General features: G+C 40.9%; 1 protein-coding gene across 3 annotated transcripts in view; it reads right to left on the reverse strand.

Moving 5' to 3' along the window:
- The window catches only part of fhod1 (formin homology 2 domain containing 1), a 386,223-nt gene that overhangs the window by 347,253 nt on the left and 13,985 nt on the right, over positions 1–24,985 (reverse strand). Inside the window, exon 1 of one of the 3 annotated variants that reach the window (XM_068049569.1) lies at positions 24,490–24,591. The exons of the other annotated variants lie outside the window; for them this stretch is intronic. Coding sequence (XP_067905670.1) covers positions 24,490–24,510 — 21 coding nt within the window. The 5' untranslated portion in view covers positions 24,511–24,591. Of the gene's footprint in view, positions 1–24,489; positions 24,592–24,985 lie in introns of those variants that run through there. 3 annotated transcript variants of the gene reach the window in all.

The raw sequence follows: 24,985 nt of genomic DNA on the forward strand, positions 1-24,985 counted from the left end.
AGAAGGCAGTATTGCAATATGATCAGCTCTTACAATATACTACACTCCCTCCCCCTGTAAACAATGATAACCACACAATACAACAATATCTACAATTTAACAGGTTGGGTTGCATTTTTGTTTTCCTTATAATCACAGTCAACACATATATGATCAGTACAATCAATGTAAATTACATGTAAAAAAATTCTTCTGCCTCAACACCAGAATGTGTAATAAAAATCATCATTTGACAAGAAATAACGAAAAGAACAACTTCTTTCCCGAAATAACACTGCAATATGTATTTTATCTTGTGTTTTGTGTATCATTTGCATACACACAGTAACTAACTGCACTATTTCAAATATTTCATCATACCATTTAGATGAAAGGCCTTTTATTTGACAAAACAATAAAAAATACTTAACTCTCTTGGAGGAGTAGGCTTATATTTACAATTTCCTAATTCCTCTTTAACTTCTTGCTTCTTTATTCGTAGATGCTCTCAATTAACTTATCTGGCTTCTTTCTCTTTCTGTTTGGGTATCTTCTCCCATTTCCATGAGCTTGACTCTGCTCTCTCAACATCTCTGTCAAACCTGAACTTGGACTTTGACAACCAACTCAATTTTATGCTTGGGACTCTGACATTGACTGGTTAGTCTTAATCAAAGCCCCTGGTTCACTTTGCTCTAATGGTGGATTCTTTGTGACTTTCTGTTTCTTCCCAACTTCTACTTTGGACTGTTGGAGAATTTGGACTTTAGGAGGGTTATCATGTTCTCCAAATCAACCAGACTCTTTACAGCAACTCTAAACAAACACATACTTCTTCCCTTCACCATGACCTTCTGACCAGCACTGAACTCTAAGTTTTAGTCCTGGTATATCATGACTCATCTTCACATTGTCTTGCCTTTTCTCATTCTTTGCTATTGATGTCAGGCTTAAGCAAACTAAACCTTGTCCTAGGAGTGTGTTTAAACAATAACTCATAAGGTGAGCAACCAGTTGTAGACTGTGGGTTGATTCTGTAAAGAGAACAGAAAATTGTCTAGCCTGTGTCAAAGGGAAACGTGGACCTCGCACATACTTTTGCAAAGGCCTTTTCACAATCTGCACACTCATTTCTGTAGCACCATTCAATGCTTGGTGATATGGCGGTACCAGAGTGTGTTTGACTCCAATCTTACTCAAATATTTCAAACTATTCTGACATAAACTGTGTGCCGTTATCTGAAACTAACACCTCTGGCAACCCATAAATTGCAAAACATCTTCTCAAAACCTCAATAGTTTTGGCCTGTGGTATTCGACATAAACTCACCATTTATCCATTTGCTATAGCTATCGACCAAAACAAAATACTGTTTTCCTTCTGCTTCAAAGAAATCGACATGTACTCGCTCCCATGGTTTCCTTGCATATGACCATAGAATGAAAGGAACTTTGTGTGGATCATTTCTCATTCTGAGACACACTTCACAACTTTTCACTAATTCTTTAATATCTTTGCCTACCTTTGAATACCAAAAATAGTTTCTCGCTACTGCTTTCTAACAATCTCTCTCCAATGACTCTTAAATCCCAAAGGAGACAGCCTTAATCTACACTCGGTTCATTTCTATGTCTGCAATATTCCTGTCGTTTCTCACCATCACACCGTTTAAGCCAGCCATTCATGACATAATTTAGCTCATTACTGAGCACCACATCCCTACGAGTTTCTTCACTAACTTCTCTGGTAGACACTGGCATGTCATTTGCATATGTAAAGTAATTCAAAAGTAACTCGGTGGATAAGAATGAATGAATCTTCTTGGGAAATCTGGAATGAATATCCACATTAACATGATCTGCTGACTTACGATATTTAGTATCATACTGATGGATCATCAAAATCAATGCCCACCTCTGAAGCCGTGCTGCAGCTAGGGATGGTATCCCCTTTTTTGAACCAAATATGATTGTATGGGCTTGGTGGTCAGTTAACAAAGTTAATTTCCTATCATACTGGTACTTGTGGAACTTTGTAATACCATATATGATAGTTAACTGCTCTTTCTCAATTTGCGAGCAATTTTGCTCTGACTTCGTTAACATACCTGAAGCATATGCTACAGGCCTCTCCATACCATCTTCCATTATGTGAGATAACACTGCAGCTAAATACTGTGGTGAGGCATAACATGCTAAAACCAGATGTTTCTTGGAATCATAGTGGGCCAAAACAGCATCACTAGTCAGTACTTCCTGCACTTCTTCAAAGGCCATCGGCATTCTACAGACCACTTCCAAGCAATTCCTGTTTTTGAGCAGTTCATACAGTGAGGTGAATGTGTTAGCTAAGTATGGGATGAACTCAGAATAATACACAACAATCCCTATGAATGTTCCAAGTTGTTCTTTGTCGCTGGTCTCTGCTTTCAAAATCCCCTCTATCTTCTCCTGCATTGGGTGGATACTTTCACCGTCTATTTGGTGACCCAGGTATGTTACTCTTGACACTTTAAAGCAACACTTATGCTTTTTTGCCTTTGGTGCCATACTCTTGAAGTTGATCTACGACTTTGTTCAACCTTACAATGTGCGTTTCCTCTATCTTAGTGCTAGTTCAAATGTCATCTAAGAAGCAGCACACTTCCTACTCAGTACCTGATCTGAAAAACTACAGATCATCCCAAATGGTAACCGTTCATACTGGTACAATCCTTTGTGAATAAATGGTTAGCAATTCCTTGCTCTTGTCAGTTAATTCTAATTGCAAGTATGCATTTGACAGATACATCTTACTGAACACCTGCCCATTGGCTAAATTATTTATTTTATTTATTGTTTGCTTATAATCTCCACAAATCCGAACAGACCCATCTGCTTTCTTATCTACCACAATGGGTGCAGCATAGTCACTGCTCTTGACCTTGTTAATTGGTCCTGATCATTCTAATCTATCCAACCCTTCATTTACTGCTTCTGAGCATAAGGCACTGGCCTAGCCTTACAAAATGTCGACTGTACATTGTCCTTTATCTTGACTTCAGCTTTGTGATGCCTAATTTTATCATTTAGTTCTCCCTGCGCAAAAATCAGTTTGTGCTCTCTTTGCACTCTCTCAATATCAGACGTGCTCTTACTGATCCCTACTGTAAATAACTCAGCCCAGTTGAACGATATCTTCTTAAGCCAATTCAATCCCATTTGGGAGACTTTGTTCCCTCCAACTACTACCAATGGATGCATCATCATATTCCACCCCAACACTAACTTGACCTAGCATTGGGATACTGTCAGTGGAATAACTAGTCAGTTTCACACCATTTTTGCATTAGAGATTTCTTGTACTCTCCGTCTGAGAAAGCAGACACTGTTGCAGCTGTATCAACAATGAAACTAAATTGTGTACCTTCTGCTTTTATTTCTACTGTGGGAACTGGAATTATATCTTCAGCCCTATTACACTCACCTTCTGTGTGTTATTTATGTTGTCTTCTGATTGAGTGCAACTCAATCTCTCTGCTCGATAACATTATCTTCTGTTTCCAAATCGATCATATGTGCATTCAAGGACTTCCAGGCTCCTGAACTAGCGTTTTTACCTACCCTGACCTGGTGCTTGACTGTGAACTGACGCTTGGCTCCAACATGGTACTTGACCACATTACTGCTTCCTCTATTCCTGCATGCTGTCTGGATATGACCAACATTCCCACTGGTATAGCACTTTGACTGGAAAAGGAGACATTGAGATGGTTTGTGGCTACCATGGCAATGCTAACATCTGAACTTCTGACTCGGAAACTGTGGACTTGGCTGCATGGTCTGGATGCCGCTGAAATCCAGTGGACTTCACCTGCCGGCTTGAAAAAAAGAACTCCCTTGCAATTTGCAACTATCTCTTTCTGCCTTTTCCATGGCCATGACTTCAACACTCCCTCCACATCAGCTTATTTCCTTTACTCAACAGCTTGGCCTGAATTTTATCATTTTTTCAAGCATCCTTTGAAATTGTACCTAAAGTTGATCTCTAAGTTTGCACCATACCCAGTGGCAGGAGAGTTTCTTTAACTGAAGAATGTAATCTGCTACAGACTCACTTGACAAACTGTTTCCTTTGACGGAATGCAACTCTCAGTGTGATTTCATTCTTAGTTGTGCCACAACAGGAATCTAGAATCTCATAGTACTGGGGTCTGGCAGGCCAACACTGGTTAGACACTACATCAAAGGCACCTGGCCCCATCATGGTGAGGAAGACATTAACTTTATCTTCACTGCCTGTTTTATTTGCTTCATGCAAATGTTACACCTTCGTTCATAATTACTCCAGTCTTCTTTGTCAAGGTTGAATTCCCTCATTGACCCCAAATAAGCTTTTTGGGCCATTTTTTCATGCACCTACATACAGTCTAAATCGTATCTGCTCACAGTTCATATCTCCTATGGTGCAAAAGAAAAATGATAGCCTCCACCCTACATATCATACGCTAGCTGACTGAGCTGTGCAGGGGCATGACATGTACACACGGAGCAATCTTTCTAAACTGCTCAAACTCCCTCAAATTTAACTTCAGGGGTTCCAAAAATTGTCACAATGTTCTCCGGACCTCGATTATTCCAAGGAATTGTAAAAAAAAATCCATCCCTTCCTTGTCGCCATCTTTCTGTGGTGTTTGGACTGGAAATAAATCACACACACAGAGATTCTACTTAATCGGCCATGTTGACTTCCTCTTTTATTCATATCTCCTCCTAGCAGAGAGGCCAGTATTACAATATGATCAACTCTTACCATATAGTACAGTAACAAAGTGCCAGTATTATCAGTATATTTATCCCATCCTCTGGAAATCCGCTCCTTTTAGTTTGGTGCAGCTCTATGCATTTAGTTGTTTTCTTTGTTTATTCTCCCATATGACAGAATTAGCAATCATTCAGTACAGCAGTTATGGAAACAAAGCTCATGAAAAGGCAAGCAACTGGTTTTCAAATCATGCCGCCCAGGTATATTAAGATTCTGAAATCATTGGGATTAGGAATCCCAGTATTGATTCTGCCAATTGAACAAGATCATAGAATCATTGAATGCTTATAGCACAGAAGGCCATTCAGCCCATCATGTCTGTGCCAGCTCTCTGCAAGAGCAACTCACCTAGTCCCACTCCCTGCCTTTTGCCAGTAACCTTGCAATTTTTTCTTTTCAGATACAGCAGTACAGAATGAAATGTTAATTTTTTTTTTAATTACTCAAGCTGTGATTAACTACATTCTGCACCACTTCAGTAATCTGTTATTCACTTGTAAGGTGTAATTCCCTTGCTGGATGTACTGGTGAGGTATGAGTCAGTAGATCAATACATCCATGACTTTGATCAGTTCTTGGACTGCACTGTAAGCCATCCATGAGAATACAGCAACAGAAATAGACCACTTAGTCCATGCAGCCTGTTCCACCATTCAATTACATCATGGCTTATCTATGCCTCAAATCCAGAGGTACTCACATTGGATCCATAACCCTTGATACCCTTACCTAACAAAAGATAATCTATCTCCGTCTTTAAAATTCCAATTGATCCAGCATTCATGCATTTTGGGAGAAAAGTATTTCCCCTGATTTCACTCTTGAATGATCCAGCTCTAATTCGAAGATTGTGGTCCCTTCTTCTGGATTTTCCCACCAGAGGGAATAATTTTTTACATAGCTACCCTATCAAATCCCTTACTTATTTTGAACCTCTTAATTAGACCACCTTTGAACCTTCTAAATTCAAGAGAATATAAGCTGCGTTTATGCAACCTGTCCTCATATTTTAACACCTTTTGCCCTGGTATAATTTTGATGAACCTGCACTGTACCCACTACAACCCAATAATCCCATGATGTCATTCTAATGAGTCTGCGCTGCACTTGCTAAGTTGTGGTACCCAAAACTAAACACAATACTCCAGATGGGGTCTGACCAAGGCACTGTACAACTGAAACAGCACTTCCTCCCCTTTGTGTTCCAACCCCCTTAAAATAAAGGCCAGCATTCCATTAGAAGCTGGATTACTTTCTGTACCTGTCTGATAGCTTTTAGTGATTTGGACTCCCAAATCACCTTGCCCCTCCACAGTTTCTAGTCTCTCACCATCCAGAAAATATTCCAAATTGTTTTTGGATCCAAAGTGGGTGACCTCACACTTTCCCATATTGAACTCCACCTGCCACAGTTTTGCCCACTCACTTAATCTATGTCCCTTTAGAACTTCCTCCTCCCATCTACACAACTAACTGCCCCTCCTAACTTAGTGTAATTTGCAAACTTGGATATACAACTCTCTTCCTTCATCTGCAGTTCAAATTCTCGCTCCTGCCCACCAGCCAGCTAGTGAATCTGGCGTCTGTCAGACAGGAATCCAGGAATTTTATTTAAATAAGGCCCTGCTGTTAAGATCACTGGACCTCCATGTTGCCTAACTCTCTGGATACACTGCCCACTACCCAACTCATGCACATCCTTCCCGCCACCAACCCCCACCTGAAAAATCAAGGCCAGCATATCTAACTACAGCGAATTATGTATTTTGTCAAGAACTCTCCTTTCCTCTCTTGCTGATTTTGTCATTACTTTAGCTCCCTTTATATTTTATCTGATGAAGCTACTCATGGTTTTTCCCTATTGCCCCAAGTTGAGATGGCATCACATTTTGAATCATTAATAAGCATGTAACTGATGTGCCTTTCCTTTGATCTTTCAAATAATCCTTGATCCGGCTTTCACTTCTAATTGTGTTTGAGTCTCAGTCCATTAGCTATGCCATCCTTTCTGAATTTCCCCTCTCATTCAGATGGGCAAGACCCCCAAACTCCTTTCTTCATAGTGGTGGCCTCAATGTCCAGCTGATAAGTCTTCTGCCCATGGCAATATTAATGGGACTATTCTTGAACTAATCTGAAACCAATTACAGTGTAACTAATCACAGGTACAATTAATATTCTCGACTGGGCAGAATTCACAATCGGTGCGAAAATTGAAGAAAAATTAGAAATTGGAAGAAATTTGCTGCTCCCATTGTCTGTTCGCAAATTGACTGAAATGTTCAATTTGAAAGTCATCAAACTGCATAGCGACCATAAAATAAAACTTCTTCCCAGACAAAATTGCTATCCTTCCTGGAGAAATTCTCAATTCTGTTTTGTAAATTGTAAACTTTGAAATAAAATCACTGATTGCAGCAGACACAAATGTTAGAGCCACACAAGCCACTGGACTAGATAGGTTACAAAAGCCAATGGCTATTTTTATGAATGATTTTAGGGTTTCATTAACATATATTGAAACAGATGTGCAAAAATGACCATCAGTTTTGTCTTGAATTTGATTAATTCCACATGACTTTGGTACAACCAAGTCAACAGAGTGAACTTCAATAATTCCATTCCAGCATTATTAAAATACTCCACTATCTTGTGGCTTGTTCATCACCTTTACTAATTGCTAATTGCTCTCAGAAAAAAAAAAATCCAACTTACTCATCTCCCATTTGAGAGCTATTTTTTTGTTCAGTCTCACGCAGTTCTCCATCCCTGGGGTCTCTGTCCTCCCCCATCATTTCACCAACTCTTGTTGCAAGACCAGCTACTACCTTCAAAACATAATAAATGGGAAACAGGTCCAGTACTGGAGTGTACTAACACACTGATAGGCTGTTCCTGCAGTATGTTCTATCCTTGCAATTTCTCCAGGAATTTTCCTCGTCTCTATCATGGTCATTGGAAGAGACAGAGAGGGAGTGGAGTTGCTGAGGAAGTTGAGAAACATATCCTTAAAAAGATCAGAAGGTATGTCACTCCAATAAGTTTTCTTCTCCAGCCCCTCCTTTGGAGGTTAGTCATAGCTCAGTGGCAGCATCTTGGCCAGAGTCAGTTTCTCGGTGGATTCAGGTTCCACTCCAGAGACCTGAGCACAAATCTAGACTGACACTCCAGTGCAATACTGAGGGAGTGCTGCATTGTCTGAAGTGGCATTTTTCGGATGAGATGCTAAACGGAGGCTCTGACTGCCCTCTCAGGTTGGCATAAAAGATTCCATGGCATTACTTGAAGAGGAGCTGTTCCTCCTAGTGTCCTGGCCAATATTTACCCCACAACCAACATTATTGAGAGAGATTATCTGGTCATTATCACATTGATATCTGTGGGAGCTTGCTGTATACAAATTGGTTGCTGCACTTCCTACATCAGCAGTTCTTAACCAGGGATCCGTAGCCCTCTAGAGGTCTGCGGATATATTTCAAGGGGTCCGCCAAATCTTCAAATTGTTTCTAAAATGATTTCACGTTGACTTCCTATTGTTTTATATTCGACGATCACTGGGGGTATTACTGTTCGAGACCCAGTTCCTAGAACCAATTATCTTTCTGTATCAAATGGGGGGGGGTTAAAGGATTGACAACCCCCCTCTTAAGGACGAAGGTCTCAGCCAGATTTTAGCATGTGTATATAGAAGAGACAAAGAGGCAAGGCAGCCTATTGGTAAAGGACATGATGTTATCGGTCCAGCCATGCCATTGCCTTTCAGCATCCCATGATCCTGTGATACAGACTTTGGGTGGCAGTGACTGTCGCACTTGTAACTAGCTTATTAAACAAAATGATTAATTCTTGACTGTGTCAGAGCGATGCAAAGGGAATCACAGAGCATCTTATTCTGACATGTGCCGTAATGATTGTTTGTGTGTGAGGTTTTGCAATACTTTTCATTTGAATTCTACACACTAGCCTAAAGCCCATGAAATGATTTACCAGTCAGCCTGTGTAATATGATAGTGAGCTGTCTGGCTTTAAACAGGATTGCAATGCCAGAGGTGTTGATTTTCATGCAGACACCTTGATAGGCACTGAAGTACAATCTGTTCGGAGATTCAACTGATGTAAAAATATGTTTCATATGGAATAATGACTGCGCCTTTCTTGATACTATGAACATTGATTCCTACTTAAATGAGCAAGAGGGCTGAAAACATTAAACTTTAATTTTCTGCTTTAAAGCCACTAACAGCTCCTCAAATGGTCAATCCTACTTTTGTGTTGCCCTGTTTAGTTCTCAAATATTAAAATTGAACTTTGAGATATGAAGTTTAACTGTTTTGGTGTTTTCAGCAAGTTTTCAGGCACAAGAAGTGGAATCCTAATTTATCATCGTGAGATGACAGCAAAGTGTGGAAATTTAAATATTTATCTAATTGGGGAAAAATGATTTGACAGTTGTATGGCAGTTATCAACCATTTTAAAGGTGCAGATTACTAATACACATAATGTACCCAGTTTATCTTAACACTAGTGTAGTTAAATTTACAAAGCCCAGTGAACACATTAAAGACATCAGTTGTTTGCTTGCTATATTTTCAGTAAATAAACACTTCCATTAAGTATCCTGCCAAACATGTTAACACAACTCTTTGCTTCTAACACAGAGTTGTCAGTAAAACATGTGAATTTTAAGAATTTTAGGACCGCAAACATGATAAATATGGTTAAATGACTGTGCTACAGGTCAATCTTCCTTCCAGGTGAACCGTTTGAAGGATGATACCATTTGTACTCAGACTGTACAAAAGTGATGGATCATCTTTCACAGAATCATACAGCAGAGAAGGGGGCCAATCAGCCCATCATTTCTGTGCCAGCTCTTTGTTTAATTGCAGAACTAATTTTTATATAGAGAAAAAAAATTTGTCTTACGGGGGAGTCCTTGGAATTTTTATAACTGGGGGGAGGCTCAGAAGCAAACAAGTTGAGAATTCCTGCCCTCTATTACAACAGTGACTGCAATTCAAAGGTAATTCATTGTCTGTAAAGTGTTTGGATATATCCTGAGGTTGTGAATGGCACTGTTTAAATGCAAGTTTTTTCAAGCTTTCTTTAATCTTCACTGCTGACTCACTCACTCAAGTACTTCAGAAGTGCCTTGGGATGTTTTATTACATTAAAGGCACTATGTAAGCATATTATGTTGTTGTTGCTGTACAGTTTCATGGGCAACAGTCACCCTCCAGTATTCAGCTAAGCAACCACTAATTACTTACTAACCAGCAAGCCATCGTGGATTGCAGCCAAGCCCTGGCTTGTGATCACCCAGTATCCATGTATGAGCATTTTCAGTAGAAGTTTGTGGAATTGCACTCAGGAATACAAACCCTGATTAATTATTTATTTCCTAATTCATTTGTTCCTCAGGCAATTGTAGCACTGCAGTTGGGTCCCAATTCGCAACAGCTAACTGGGCACAGACCAGTCACTGAACAGGGACTTCCTGACCTTCAAGGCTCAGCAATATGAGTTTCATCTCTCCTATAGACCAGTTTACAACGCCATGGGAAGGATTCAGAAAAGATGCCTCTGTATTCTTCTCATCAGAAAGACAATGCCAGACAGCAATGAGCATTTAACAGGGAAATAAAAACTACATTCTGTAAACCAAGCAATTTTATCAGATGGATGCCTAAATATGATTGAGTTACAAAATAAAATCTGACTATCTTTGTGAAGTCTACCTTAATTTCTCTTAGCAATATATATTAAGTTTTATCCATCTGTAAATATACCACAATGTATATATATATATATTTATACATACACATATAGAATAGGGATGATTTGAACAGCTTATGCCACGTACTGTGTTATTAAAGGTTTGCCTCGAAGTCAAACGCTGCAGTGAGTCAGCTGTTGCCATTACTAAAACTAATATGATGGGAAAATTAGTTTGGGCGATAAATGCAGTATCACCTGCATTTCAAGCACAAGAAAACGCAACATTAAAGTGTAAAAACCAAAACAATTTGCTAATTTATATAAACTCTCATATTTGTTAAAACACAAATGTTAAATACACTTTGGTGTATTATACAAGTATTGTAGCAAGTTCCATTGAGCACAGAAATGCATTTGGACAGCTACTGCTCTGGGCACACAACAGCTCCAAATAGATGTTACAATAAAGCCATTCATAGAGAAAAACAATAGGTTTCCTAGTTGTTCCATCAATATCTTATTTTAGTGAATGCTTTTTTCAAAAGCTTTTCTTTTTTATCTTCCTTCTGGTATTTTACAGTCAAAGAGAAAGGCGCGTGGTCTACCAGGTCTTTGGTGAAGCAGGTAAGAGATGTGTTGCTATAGAACAGGAAGGTTCTAAATTCTGTTTCCTAGTCTATGCTGAATAGACCAATCTCATTTGGGTGGCATTTAAAGTGATACAATTGTTGTCATCCTCCTTGGATTGGGGAAATGGGGTGGGGAAGTGAAGAGAGGCCAGGATTCTCATTCCCAGTTGCTACTCTGGCCCCCTAGCTGGAGATGTGCCTAAATGGAGAAGACAACACTGACCTCTGCTGCGATGCACCCTGCTATTGAAAAGGCTACAAACTCTTACTGGCAAGCCTCACACATGAAAAACATGAACAGGGAGCTCGTGGCCTCAGAGAGGAGGGGAGGGAAGAAAATCATCAAGAAATAAAGCGGAGTGGCAGGATGTGGATTTTGTACTCCAAGAGAGGTGAGTGGGCATATGACATTTTGGATTATTATATAATGGTCCACATTACCTGCTTGTGCCTCTGTTATACTGCACTTGCCCGGATGGAAAGGATACACTGATATCAAGTCCAACAATTAAGATGTTTACAGATTTCAGCCCAATTTCTTTTCATCCTGCCAAACTCAATAAGCCAATACAAAACAGAAGTGACCCCATTTCTACCTAATACATTACACAAGTTAAACTTGATAAAGATGAACGCACATTAGATTTTGCATGAGAAGTGACTGCAATTTATATCCAGAATAACGTACACTTACGACATTACCTTGCATATTTGATTGAGTTTAATTATTAAATATTACAAATAACCAGAATAATATTTACTAGATAAATATTCTACAAGATAGAGTTCACCATATAACAGTCAAAGACTTTTACTGGCCCACTAAACAACTAAATGGAACAACTCAAAAGGGTACAGCTCATATATAACCATTAACATTTCATTGTCCATTCAAACCATACTGCTTTCAGCATATACTCTTAACAGCTTAATGGCATAGTTAATAAAAACAGAAAATGCTGGACATACTGAATGAAAGGTCAGCGATCTGAAACACTGGGCTGGATTTTGTGCTGGAGGCAGGGCTCCCAGTGCAGGCCGAATAGACGGAGGAAACCCCGTCTCTGCCTTTTCGCCCTCCTGCACCCCGCCGGAGTGATCCTCGAGTCTTTTTAAATCAAAGTTTCAGGAGGCGGGATCCCCATCCCTTTAAAGGCAGGGATCCCGCCTCCATGAGCTGCTGGCCAACCAAAGGGCTGGCAGCTCAGCAGTGTCACAAGGAGCAGTGGCCACTGCAGGCCCAGCACTGGAACCCCAGACAAGAGGTAGGTGAGGTGGGGTCACCGGGGCCAGTTTGGAAGGTGGTCTTACAGTTCAGGGGCTAGGAGGGTCCCGGGGGTGGGTTCAATTGGTTCCCGGTGGGGGTCCTCTGTGGGCCACAAATTGCCCACGGAGGAGAAACCTGCCCCAAGCCTGCAAAAAGGGCACCTCGTGTTATAAGGCGTCCTTCCCTGCATAGCGAAGGCCCGACCTGCTGCTAGTAAGATCCTAGCGGCGGCAGGGAGAGGCCCATATTTGGCCTCAATTGGCCTCTGGACGGGAAAGCCATCATCGGCCTATCCCATTCCGGGAAGATTACTTGGCAACAGGGAGGCGACAGCCCCTCCGCCCCGCCAGTGTCCCGCCATAAGTTACGATACCTTGTGCCCCCGTTTCCGACAAAGCCTCATGGGCCACACAAAATCCAGCCCATTAATTGTTTCTGTCTCCACAGATGTGTCAGACCTGTTGAGTACTTCGAGCATTTTCTGTTTTTATTTCAGATTTCCAGCATCCACAGTATTTTGCTTTTATAATGGCATAATAAAGTTGCTTTTACACTATGGTATACCCCTTCTGGAATCACTGGTTTCGGACACATGGGTTTGATGCAGCTGGGTAGTAAATCCACAGGAATTTGTTAAGGCTATGTCTCCTAAAACTTCCCTGAAACCAATATATCTCAGGTCAACATCAAACAGAAACTGACTTACCATAGCTGATCGAGAGCAATTATTACTGAATCAGGTCAGATCCCTTGTGAAGGGAGAGGGAAATGTGCAGAAAGAAGTCTTTTTTAACCTATCCACCTAATAAGCACTTGGGACAAGTAAAGCAGATTAAATAATTACATTGCAGGCGAGTGCTGCACTGCTAAAGTTATTTCTAGAAATTAAAGTACTTTACTGATAAAAGGAATGTTTAATGAGTTGATTTGCAATCACATTCCTTAAAGTTCAGAGGTCACAAGAGAGACAGAAAGACTGACTAACTGAGACTGGATACTGTCCATTTTTTTGTAATTTTCTGGTATAATGCTCCTGTTAAGTGTCTAGATTTATTACCTCTACTACTTATTTAATCAGGTCAGTCAATAGTGGGATTCAAACTCCAATCTCTTAGTTGAAACCCCAGTTACTATAGTAACCAGTCTGGCTGAATATGGCCTTAATTAGAATTTCAGCAAATAGCAGAAATAATGAAAATTAAGAAGAGCAATTAAACTGACACACATGTGAGTGACTGCACAACAACCTATGGATCTTAAAATCCCAAATTATGGTAAAGCAGTGTTAACTACAAAACCCACAACCTTAACGAGTAAATTGCACCATTTGCTGCACTACATAAGAGTCCAGTATTTGTGAGTGTTACTGTAAAATTTTCATTTCTAAACTCACACTTCCTGCAGTTTAAAATCAACACAGAAGGTGTTAACACTGGGCAGTCTCATCAAATGACTACACCTGTATCAGCTTTACAGGGTGCAGGTGAATGCTGTGCTACAGATCAGTTTTACAAAAGGAATTAACAAACAACATGTACATGGTTAAGTAAGACTACAACTGAAGTCATCTACTTTGATATTTTTCTCTGCCTTAAGCAAATTAATTAAAATGCATCAAAAAAGGTTCAAACACAGTTCTGATATTGTATGTACTCGACTCCCTGCTTACTGTCACTTAGATAAAACACTAATTAAACTCTTTGGGATTGTATTTAAATCCCTACATATACACTGCTTTATTTTACAATCCCAAAGTTTGTTCTAAGTTATTAAGCCTTCATCAGGATTGAGAAATAACACAACTAAAGAAAATCACAGTCAGTGTTGTTACCTCACAACTTAAAAGTGTGGAAAATTTGTAACTGGATATTGATTCCGAAGCAAAGAAAACTTTGAGAGACATGGGGGAAGGGAGAAAGAAAATATCTTAAATCACCCAGCACCTCTTTCTGTGAAAATCTGTTTCCTTGTGATTCTATCCAGAATTGTTTCATGAAGATTCCAAGCTACTTCAACATTAGGATTTAACCACAAGCTGCCCTCCCAGCACAGTTACTTATTAATGTGTGAAATCTGTGCATAGAATGAGGCAAGTTCACTGGTAGACGAATTGACTCATATAAGTGAGCTAAACTAGGCTCGTTATTTTCAAGCATTTCAGAAACAAACTGTAGGAACGCAGAGCAAAACTGATAAATTTCCTTTTTAAAAAAATTATCCATGTATAATATTGTAGCCAAAATCAGGTTTGAAAAAAAACGTGGCCTCTGCATTTAACTCTGTAGTTTCGATCTGGATTCTAGTTTTGTGGTAGCAGAAACCAGAGGAGCATAAAAAAGACTTGCATTTATATAACACCTTTCTCAACCTCAGGGCATCCCAAAGTACAGCCACTTAAGTACTTCTGAAATATAGACACTGTTGTATTGTAGGAAACATGGCAGCCAATTTGCACACAGCATAAATGTTGTGAGTTATTTTCTTAAGGGGCTGATAGATCATAAAAGTTTTTAGTTCAAGTCACAGACTGTACTACAATAGCCACTACCAGCAAGTCCATTACAATTGGTGCCATCGCCTGTGTGTAGGAGGGGAGAAGTCATAGTGTCATTATGGCATAGAAGGAGGCCATTTGGCCAGTCAAGTCTATGCCAGCTCTCCGTACATCAATCCAGTTTGTCCCATTCCCCCACTCTACCCTCGTAGCCCAAAAAGTTAATTTCCTTCAAGTGCCCATCCAATTTCCCTCGAGATCATTCATGATCTCTATTTCCACCATCCTCTTAGGCAGTGTTCCAGGTCATTACCACTCTGCATAAAAAAATTCTTCCTCACATCTCCTCTGCATCTCTTGCCCAAAACCTTTAATCTGTGCCCCCTAGTCCATGTATTATCAGCTAATGGGAACAGCTTTTTTGTCTACCTTATCTAAACCAGTCATAATCTTGTACACTTCTATCAAATCTCTCCTCAACCTCCTTTGCTCCAAGAAGAATAACCCCAGCTTCTCCAACCTAACCTTGTAGCTAAAATCCCTCATCCCTGGAATAATTCCGGTATATCTGCTCTGCACCCTCTCAAGGGCCCTCACATCCTTCCTAAAGTGCGGTGGCCAGAACTGAAGGCAATACTCTAGTTGGGGTCTAACCAGAGCTTTATAAAGATTCATTATAATTTCCCTATTTTTGTACTCAATACCTCTATTATGAAGCCTAAGATCCCTTACGCTTTGCTAACTACTCTCTCAATATATCCTGCCACCTTCAAAGATCTATGCACATGCACACACAGGTCCCTCTGTCCCTGCACACTCTTTAGAATTGCGCCATTAAGTCTATATTGCCTTTCCCTAACCCTTCTGCCAAAATGCATCACCTCACACTTCTCTGTATTTAATTCCATTTGCCTGCCCACCTGTTAGCCTATCTATGTCCTGTTTCAGTCAAATTGTATCATCTTCACTGTTTGCCACTCCTCCAACTTTGGTATCATGGTTAAATATTAAAATTTTACTCTGTATTCCAATATCCAAGTCATATAGAAATATATATATTATCAATGAAAAAAGCAGTGGTTCTGGCACTTATCCTTGGGGAGCAAGTCTACAATCCTCCAGTCTGAAAAATAACCACTTACCATGACTGGCTCTTTTCTATCCTTAAGCCAATTTTTTTTTACCCAAGTTGTCACAGACCTTCCTATTCCATTGTTAATTTTGTTAACAAACTTTTTATGTGGTACTTTGTGAAACACTTTCTTAAAATCAATGTAACCAATGCATTCCCTTCATCCCTCTTCCCTGTTACTTCCAAAAAGTTCAATTATATTAAGATTGGATTAGATTAAGCATGATCTCCCTTTCACAAATCTGTTCTGGCTCTCCTTAATTAACTCAAACCTCTCCAATGCCTGTTAATTTTTTCCCTGATTATTGTTTCTAAAACCTTACCCACCACTGATCTTAAACTGACTGGTCTATAGTTAATAAGAATGTGCTTACACATTTTGTTGAATAAGCGTGTCACATTTACCACTAGCCAATCCTCCGGAACCTCCCCGTATCTAGGGAACATTGGAAGATTATGGCAAGCCCTTTTGCTATCTCCACCCCAATTTCCTTTCGTTACTTGGGATGCAAGCCATCCAGACCAGACAACTCATCCACTCTAAGCATAACCAAGCTTTCTAGTATATCCTGCCTATCAATTTTCACCCCATCTATTACCTCTACCATCTTTGCTTCTACTGATACTTTGTCAGCATCCTCCTCCTTAGTAAACACCAATACGAAGTAATCATTAAGTATTCTAGCCTTGCCCTGTGCCTCAAAGAACATATCACCCTCTTTGTCCCCAATAGGCCCCATGCAGCCTCTTTGTACTCGTTTATTATTTACATGCCGGTAGAAGATTTTTGGGGAATCTTTTATGTTAACTGCCATTCCATTCTCATATTTTCTTTGTTAGTCTTATTTTCCTCTTCGCTTCCCCTCTTAACTTATTGTATTGCACCTGGTTCTCGCTTGAAGAATTCACTCAGCATATATCATACACCCTCTTTTTTTGTTTCATGATATTCTCTATCTCCCTCATCATCCAAGGAGCCCTGTCTTTCGTTCCCCTACCTTTCACCCTTGCTGGAATGTACCTAGCCTGTACTTGAAACACCTCCTCCTTAAAGATCACCCATTGTTCTGTTACAGTTTTTCCGGTCAGTCTTTGGTTCCATTTTACCCTGACTAGATCCCTTCTCAACCCATCGAAGTTACTTTACATTGTTCCTTGCTGTTCTCCATTACTGGTCTAAACTTTATGATATGATGATCACTCTTACCCAAGTGCTCCCCGGCAGTCCACTTGGCCCGCCTTACTCCCCAGCACCAGCTCCAGCAAAGTCTCCATCCCAGTTGGACCAAGAACATACTTATCAAGGAAGTTCTCCTGAACACACTTCAGAAATTCCTCCTACTCCTTTCCCTTTTCTCTAACACTATCTCAATCGATATTTGGGTAATTAACTGGGTAATCATTCTCTCGCTATTTGAAGGCCAATAGAATATCCTCAGTAGTGTGATCATACTCTTTTTATCAACTCTAACCAAATGTATTCTGTTCTTGCCCCCTCAAGGATATCTTCTCTTTACAATACCTTTCTTAATCAGTACTGCCACCCCACCTCCCTTTTTTCTTTCCCTATCTTTTCTGTACACTTTGCATCCTCGAATATTAAGTGCCCAGTCCTCACCGTTTTTAACTAGAAATGCTGGAAATACTCAGCAGGTCTCGCAGTATCTGTGGAGAGAGAAGCAGAGTTAACGTTTCAGGTCAGTGACCCTTCTTCTTCACTGACCTGAAACGTTAACTCTGCTTCTTTCTCCACAGATGCTGCCACACCTGCTAAGTATTTCCAGCATTTCTTGTTTTTATTTCAGATTTCCAGATCCGCAGTACGTTGCTTTTATCTCACCATTTTTAAGCCACGTTTCCATAATTGCCACTACATCATATTCTCACACAGCTATTTGTGCTTGTAACTCACCAACTTTAATCACCACACTTTGTGCATTTACATACATGCATTCTAAACCTGTCTTTGTATTACTCATAGTCCTCTTAGTCCACTCCCATCTATGGTACTACTTCCTTCTCTGGTACTATCTGACAATCTCACTTTATTTACCTTACTCCTCTTTTCTACTTCTATATACTGGTGCCCACTCCCCTGCCAATTTAGTTGAAACCTTCCTCAACAACACTAGTGAACATCCCCACAGGGACATTGGCCCCAGTCCTGTTGAGGTGCAACCCGTCCCTTTAAATAGGTGCCTCCTTCCCCAGAACTGGTCCCAATACCCCAAGAATCTGAAGCCCTCCCTCCTGCACTATGCCTCAAGCTAGGCATTAATTCTCCCTATCTTCCTATTTCTACTCTCGCTAGCCTGTGGCACTGGCAGTAATCCAGAGATTACTACCTTAAAGAGCCTACTTTTTAGCTTCCTCCCTAGCTCCTGAAAATCCGATCTTCGGACCTCATTACCAGCTCTCTCTATGTTTTTGGTACTGGCGTGTAGCACATCTTCTGGCTCACCCCCCTGCAGAATATTCTGCACCCTCTCAGTGCTATCCTTTACCCTGGCACCAGGGAGGCAACACACCATGCAGGACTAGGGATGGCAGTTACAGAAATGCCTGATTGTTCCCCTAACTATGGAATCTCCTATAACTGCATTTCTACTCTGTTTTTCTTTCCTGTACAGTCCCTTTCCCATTAGTGCCATGGTCTGAATTGCAGTCCTTCAAGGTGTCATCACTCCCAGCAGTCTCCAATGCTGAATACTGGTTTGACAGTGGCACACAGCCTGAAGACTCCTGCACTTCCCTGCCTCTTCCTACTCTTCCAGATGGCCACCCGTCTATTATCCTGAACTCTTACTGCCTGTGGTTTGACCATCTCCTGGAACTTACGATCCAGGAAACTCTCATCTTTCCTGATGCTCCACAGTGACTCCAGCTGTCCCTCAAGCTCAAGCAACATTTCCTCCACATGCGGTTCCCCCAAGGTGTCCTAAAGTTCCCACATGATGCAGGAATTGCAAGCAACAGGTCTTAGCTGCCCATCCATGATCTGAAAAACCCTCTATTCCCTCTTTTAGAATCTAGTTAGTACCTTGTTGAAACTATTAATTTTAATTAATACCTCTAGGCCGGCTGTGCTAACATACTTATTAATTCACTTACTGTTATACTTAACCTGATTGAAATTTTTAATTTCTCAGCTCCTAGTTTGAATGAATGCCATAGTTTAGGGAGAGAAAGAAATACACACCAACCAATCACTTACCTGTTTTCCTGTGACATCACACAGATTTTTTTTCGAACGCAGTCAGTCTGCTCTGAACCCCCTTGCTCTTTATCCTCTTCACCGGTCTTTCTGTGCTCTCGGTGCTGCTGAGATGTAAGTTAGCAGAGTCTCCAGATAGATAGCTATCTGGTAAACCTTCTTGGAACAAATGTCTGGCTAAAGCAGAGTACCCTTGAAAGACTAGTTACTGAAAGAAGTCAGGGAAAGGTTTTCACAACTGATGGTGATGTAAGCACTGTTTCATTTCTTACGAACATGTGAGAAATGAATGATCCACTGATGGTGGGGTACAGGTTAACTGTGTTATCAACTGGCCTTCACTCACCTCCTGCCTAAACAGTTGCAGCAGAGAAAGACCTCCTTTCAAAATCGTGCCAATGGAAATGAGAATACTTTATGGTACAGGATGAGTGGATGCCAAACCAAGAATATTTTCTTAAAGCGGAAGGAAATGTATACAATCTTAAATGTAAAAAAAGTGTTTGGTCATCTAAAATTTACCCAAATCAAAGAAAAGAAGAAACTTGATTGTGTCAGTTTTCGACAAATTATTCATCGTAATTCTACTATTCTAACTTCTTTCTTGATTAACAAAATTTAAAGTCTCAAACAGAAAGGCATAAAGCCACAGGTGGTGAGAATTGGGCTCCACTCCTTCTGCTTCAATCCCTCTGCAGATAAATAGCCCATTAAGAGTCTCTGCCCAAGCTTACATAGTTGAATGACCATCTGAGCAAGACACTGAGGAAAATAAGTTTCATCTTCTTCAAGTCTGCCCACACCAAACATTAACCTCACCAAGACAACAGGCTCTTCTGACACGGCTTTAGAAAACAGTCAACACTACACAGATGAACTGATCATTCCTTTCACTGACATTTGTGGAATCTTCCTGTATGGAAAATATGTGCTGCATTTAACTACATCACAGTCACTGCACATCAAAGGAACTCAGCATATGTGAACCCCAGACATTTGATATGATGCACCACAATTATAATTCTCTTTTCCTTTCAGAGGACAATGTACAAGCGCCCGTGTTCCTCTTATTTATTTCAATTGGCAGCATTCAAAAATCTGAGCCAATAGGTTAAACATTCAAGTCCCACTCCTGCAGAAATTGAGTACATAATCTAGGTGGACATTTCAATCAATCAGGAGATAATGTATTGTTACAAGTATGGTCTTTCAGATGAGACATTAAAAAGAGGCCACGTCTGCTTGTCTAGTGAGACACCAAATATCCCTTACCACTGTTAAACAGCATAGAAGGCTGCCCTTGTCCTGACCAACATCCCCTCCCTTCAAATCAATACCCCCAAAAACGTGACCAACCGTTCATCCTATTTGCTGCTCATGAGAACTTGCTGTACACAAATTAAACTGCTGCGCTTGACTACATAACAACAGTGACTACACTTCGTAAGTGAACTTATTGATTATTTTTGTGACATCCTGAGTATGTGATAAAGCACTGTATAACTGTGGGTGCTTACTATTTTATTCCCTGAATGAGTTTCTATACTGCAGGCAAGTGGAAGTAATGTTCTCATAATTTGGGTAGTTGGAGTTCCGAGGCGTGACATTGGTGGGGAGGGGGGAGGAGTGAAATTATCAGGGTGGGGATTGTGGGGGGGGAAATGGGGAAAACCTTTTTTATTGATTGTGGGGATGTTGGGAAGGGGTTTAGGGTCAAAGGGAATAAAGTTTAGGGGGAAAGGTCATGAGTGAAAACTCACTTTGATGGGGGAGTAGGACAAAAATAAATCAACAGATTATTCATTGGGAGGGTGGAGGGGGGTGCATTGGAAAGGTTAATAAAATGTTATTTCGCCTTTTTCACAACTCTGTCTCTTTAAACATTCAAATGGCACTGAAGGGCTTGACTCCCTTTAAAAATGCGCCAGACGCCATTGCTGTGGACGGAACAGCAGCCCTCTCTGCATCATCAGGGGTGGCCCCTCTGCCCCCTCCATTTAAGCGTGCCCCCGTGCGAAATATTGCGGGGGCTCAGTGGCAGCGCTTCCGTGTCAGAAGGCCGCTAAGTTCAAAGCGAGCCACCGCGATGTGGGCACGCCAATAACATTCAGCCCTATAGAATATAACAGAACCTTTGTAGCAAAGGTATCATTATTGTGCAACACTACAACAAAGGCATCATTCTGCTTTATCCCTAGATAGTTATCTAAAGAGATTCTGTGTGTCCGAGGATGTATTTTGGATGATCATCTGCAGCTCTGCAAACACATGCCACTCAAAAGTCCCCATTAGTTAGGACTTTGAACTTCCTGCCTCCCAGATTTTTTTTCCTTTCCAGCCAACTGGATGGGACTGCACTCACCTGGGTCCAGTCGTAGCCAGAGAATCAGCTGCAATGGCTTATCTTCCCATACCCGTCACATTACCTCTGGTGTGCCCAAAGGTCTATCCTTGGCCCCTTCCTATTCCTCATCTCCTTGGTGCCCCTCAGTGATATTATCTGAAAACAAAATGGCAGATTCCACACGTCTGCTGAAAACACTCAGTTCTACCTCAACGCCACCTCTTGTGACCCCTCCACTGTCCCTGATCTGTATACTGCTTGTCTGACATCCAGTACTGGACAAACAGAAATTTCCTCGAATTAAATATTGTGTAGACCAAAGTCATTGACTTCAGCTCCAATCACAAATGCCGTTCCCTAGTCACCATCCCAATCGCTCTCCATGGCAACTGTCTGAGGCTGACCTAGGCCATTCACAACCTTGGTGTTGTATTTGACCCCGGGGTGAGCTTGCAACCACACATCTGCAAAATCACCAAGAAAGTCTACTGTCTGTTCCACTCCTACCTCAGTTCATCTGCTGCTGAAACCCTTATCCATGCCTTTGTTACCTTTTGACTGAACTACTGCAATGGTCTCCTGGTTGGCCTCCTAATTCCATCCTCCATAAACCTGAGCTCATCGAAAGCTCTGCTACTCATATCCTAAACCGCCCCCAAGCCCTGTTCACACGTCATCCCTGTGCTCACTGACCTACACTGGCTTCTGGTTAAGCAACGCCCCAATTTTAAAATTCTCATCCTCATTTTCAAATTCCCTCCATGGCCCCACCCCTCCTTATCCCTGCAGCATCCCCCAATTCTACAACCCGCTGAGATCTCTGCGCATTTCAATTCTGGCCACTTGCGCATCTCCCATTTTAACAGTTAAACCATTGGCGACCGTCCCATCAGCTGCCAAAGCTCTCTGCTCTGGAATTCTCTCCCTTCTATCTCCCTCTCTCCTAATTTTAAGACGGTCCTTAAAACCCACCTCCCTGACCAAGCCTTTGGTGGTCTATCCTAAATAGCTCCTTACATGGCTGAGTGTCAAATTTTGTTTGATAATACTCCTGTGAAGCACTTTGGGACATTTTACTAGGTTAAAGACACTATCTAAATGCAAGCTGTTGTTGTTTCCATTGAATACAGTGTTATAAATTTCACCACCATTGTGTATTTTTGTTTGAAGTTGGAGATAACGTCTGAAGGACAATGGTTCTGCAATTCATTAGTCTGATTGACAGCAGTACTAAATCACTGCTGAATGGTAGATCTCTATCCTGGACTTGTTCTGTTTGAGTAACTCATTTTGGCAAAAGAGACACACAACAACACAACTGTTAACATTCTGAAAACTTTGTAGTGCATTAGTTTAGTTTTAGTTTAGTTTAGAGATACAGCACTTTAACAGGCCCTTCGGCCCACCGAGTCTGTGCCGACCATCAACCACCCATTTATACTAATCCTACACTAATCCCGTATTCCTATCACATCCCCACCTGTCCCTATATATTTCCCTACCACCTACCTATACTAGGGGCAATTTATGATGGCCAATTAACCTATCAACCTGCAAGTCTTTGGCATGTGGGAGGAAACCGGAGCACCCGGAGGAAACCCACGCAGACACAGGGAGAACTTGCAAACTCCGCACAGGCAGTACCCAGAATCGAACCCGGGTCCCTGGAGCTGTGAGGCTGCAGTGCTAACCACTGCGCCACTGTGCCGCCCAATTAATACATTTTACATGCCATTTCTTTGTGTGATATTTCTTCTTCTTCTTCTTTGGCCTCCTTGTCTCGAGAGACAATGGGTAAGCGCCTAGAGGTGGTCAGTGGTGTCAGTCGCTGTGAGGCAACTATGGAGTGACCTCTCCATGGCGCATGCCTTACTGTTATTAAATCTTATTACAGATTATCAGTTGCTGACTAAACGATCACATTTACACACAAAATCAGTGATTACCCTTCAAACATAATTCATTTCCTGTGACGCATTGAGGGAATCCCAATTATGTGAATGATGCAAATGGAAATTCTTTCTTTGATTACCTTTGAAAGGCAGGGAGGAATTTCACAAGGGCTTTATCTTTGGTTGGGTACCTCCCTTGGGAGGTTGAATGGACTGGGTCCAATTATATTTCACCCTTAGATGGAACAGATTTAATGGGCCAGCAGACTCATAACATTTCAAAATTTCTTCTGCTCCCAAATATTCCCAGAGGATTGGCCCCTCAGAGAACTGAAAGTTTTAGGAGAGGCTCGCTTCCAGGAAAATTCTCCTAAAAAACATTGACTGCTGTACGAGACCCCAGGAACTGTTCACACAACAACAAATGCTACACCTGCAGGAGAAGGAGCTTTTTACAAAAGGAGCTGTCACATATTTAGCAGCTTCACTGATCTCCATCGTCACACCCTTCACTGTGTAAAACATTTTCTTCAATTCAATTAAACAAGGAATGCGAGACACAAAATTAGAAGTGGATTCTTGGGAGAAACGTATTCCAGCACAAAGCCTGTTTTTACATGTGTTACGGAACTTCAGCAGTGAGCTTTCACAAAATCTAAACAAGGTGTCAGGTCAAAACGGGTTATTGAAAGTGCACATGTACATATTCAACAATTCCACTGCGGCCCCAAACCTTTTGTTAAAACTTTAAATATTTTGATAAAGTCCCAACAAACTTTGAGAAAGCAGCTGATTGTGTCAGAGACTAATGTTTACAGAGAGGATTTGATTCACATGTTTGATGTCTCTCTCTCTCTCTCTCTCTAGAGAATATCACTGATTCAAATACTGCGACCGTGTGTTAAAAACACCAGGATGGGAAAAAAAATACATTGAACGATAGTTGCCAGAATTGATGCATATGTTTCCTTAAAAAAAATTACCTAAATACTATACACCTTTTAATTTGAATTACCTGGTAACTTTTTTGAAGCATTCAATTCCACTTTGTTGTGCCATTTGTATTGCTATGCCCAAGGATAAAGCTAAAGCCCATCCCTCAGAGTCCTTTGTTACTCGTCTATCTCAGTCATTAACCCTCCCCTATAGAATCAGGTTTTCCCGAGAGGCAGGAACTGAATAGCTGCAATCACAGTATCTCCAGGATGTGATGTCATATACTGGCAAATCAGAAGTCCAGCAAGCACATCACCCAGCTCTTGTTTGCTGCTGGGAACGTTACAAATTCCAAGAATCTGACACACAAGAAAAGCCTACCTTTGTGGCTGGATTTTTTTTTAAAGGCGTGGGTTTTAATCCTTTGTTTCCTGGCACTCTCCATAGTATCCGTTCAAAGTGAACATTTCTTTTTCAACTCCAAGGTTTTCCACAGGTACAATGTCGATATACAAGAGACGTATGATCGACCCAATGATTACCAAACAACACTGCAGTGAGAGTCAAAACTTAAA

Source organism: Heterodontus francisci, chromosome 17 (genome assembly GCF_036365525.1).
Source record: "Heterodontus francisci isolate sHetFra1 chromosome 17, sHetFra1.hap1, whole genome shotgun sequence".
NCBI lineage: Eukaryota > Metazoa > Chordata > Chondrichthyes > Heterodontiformes > Heterodontidae > Heterodontus > Heterodontus francisci.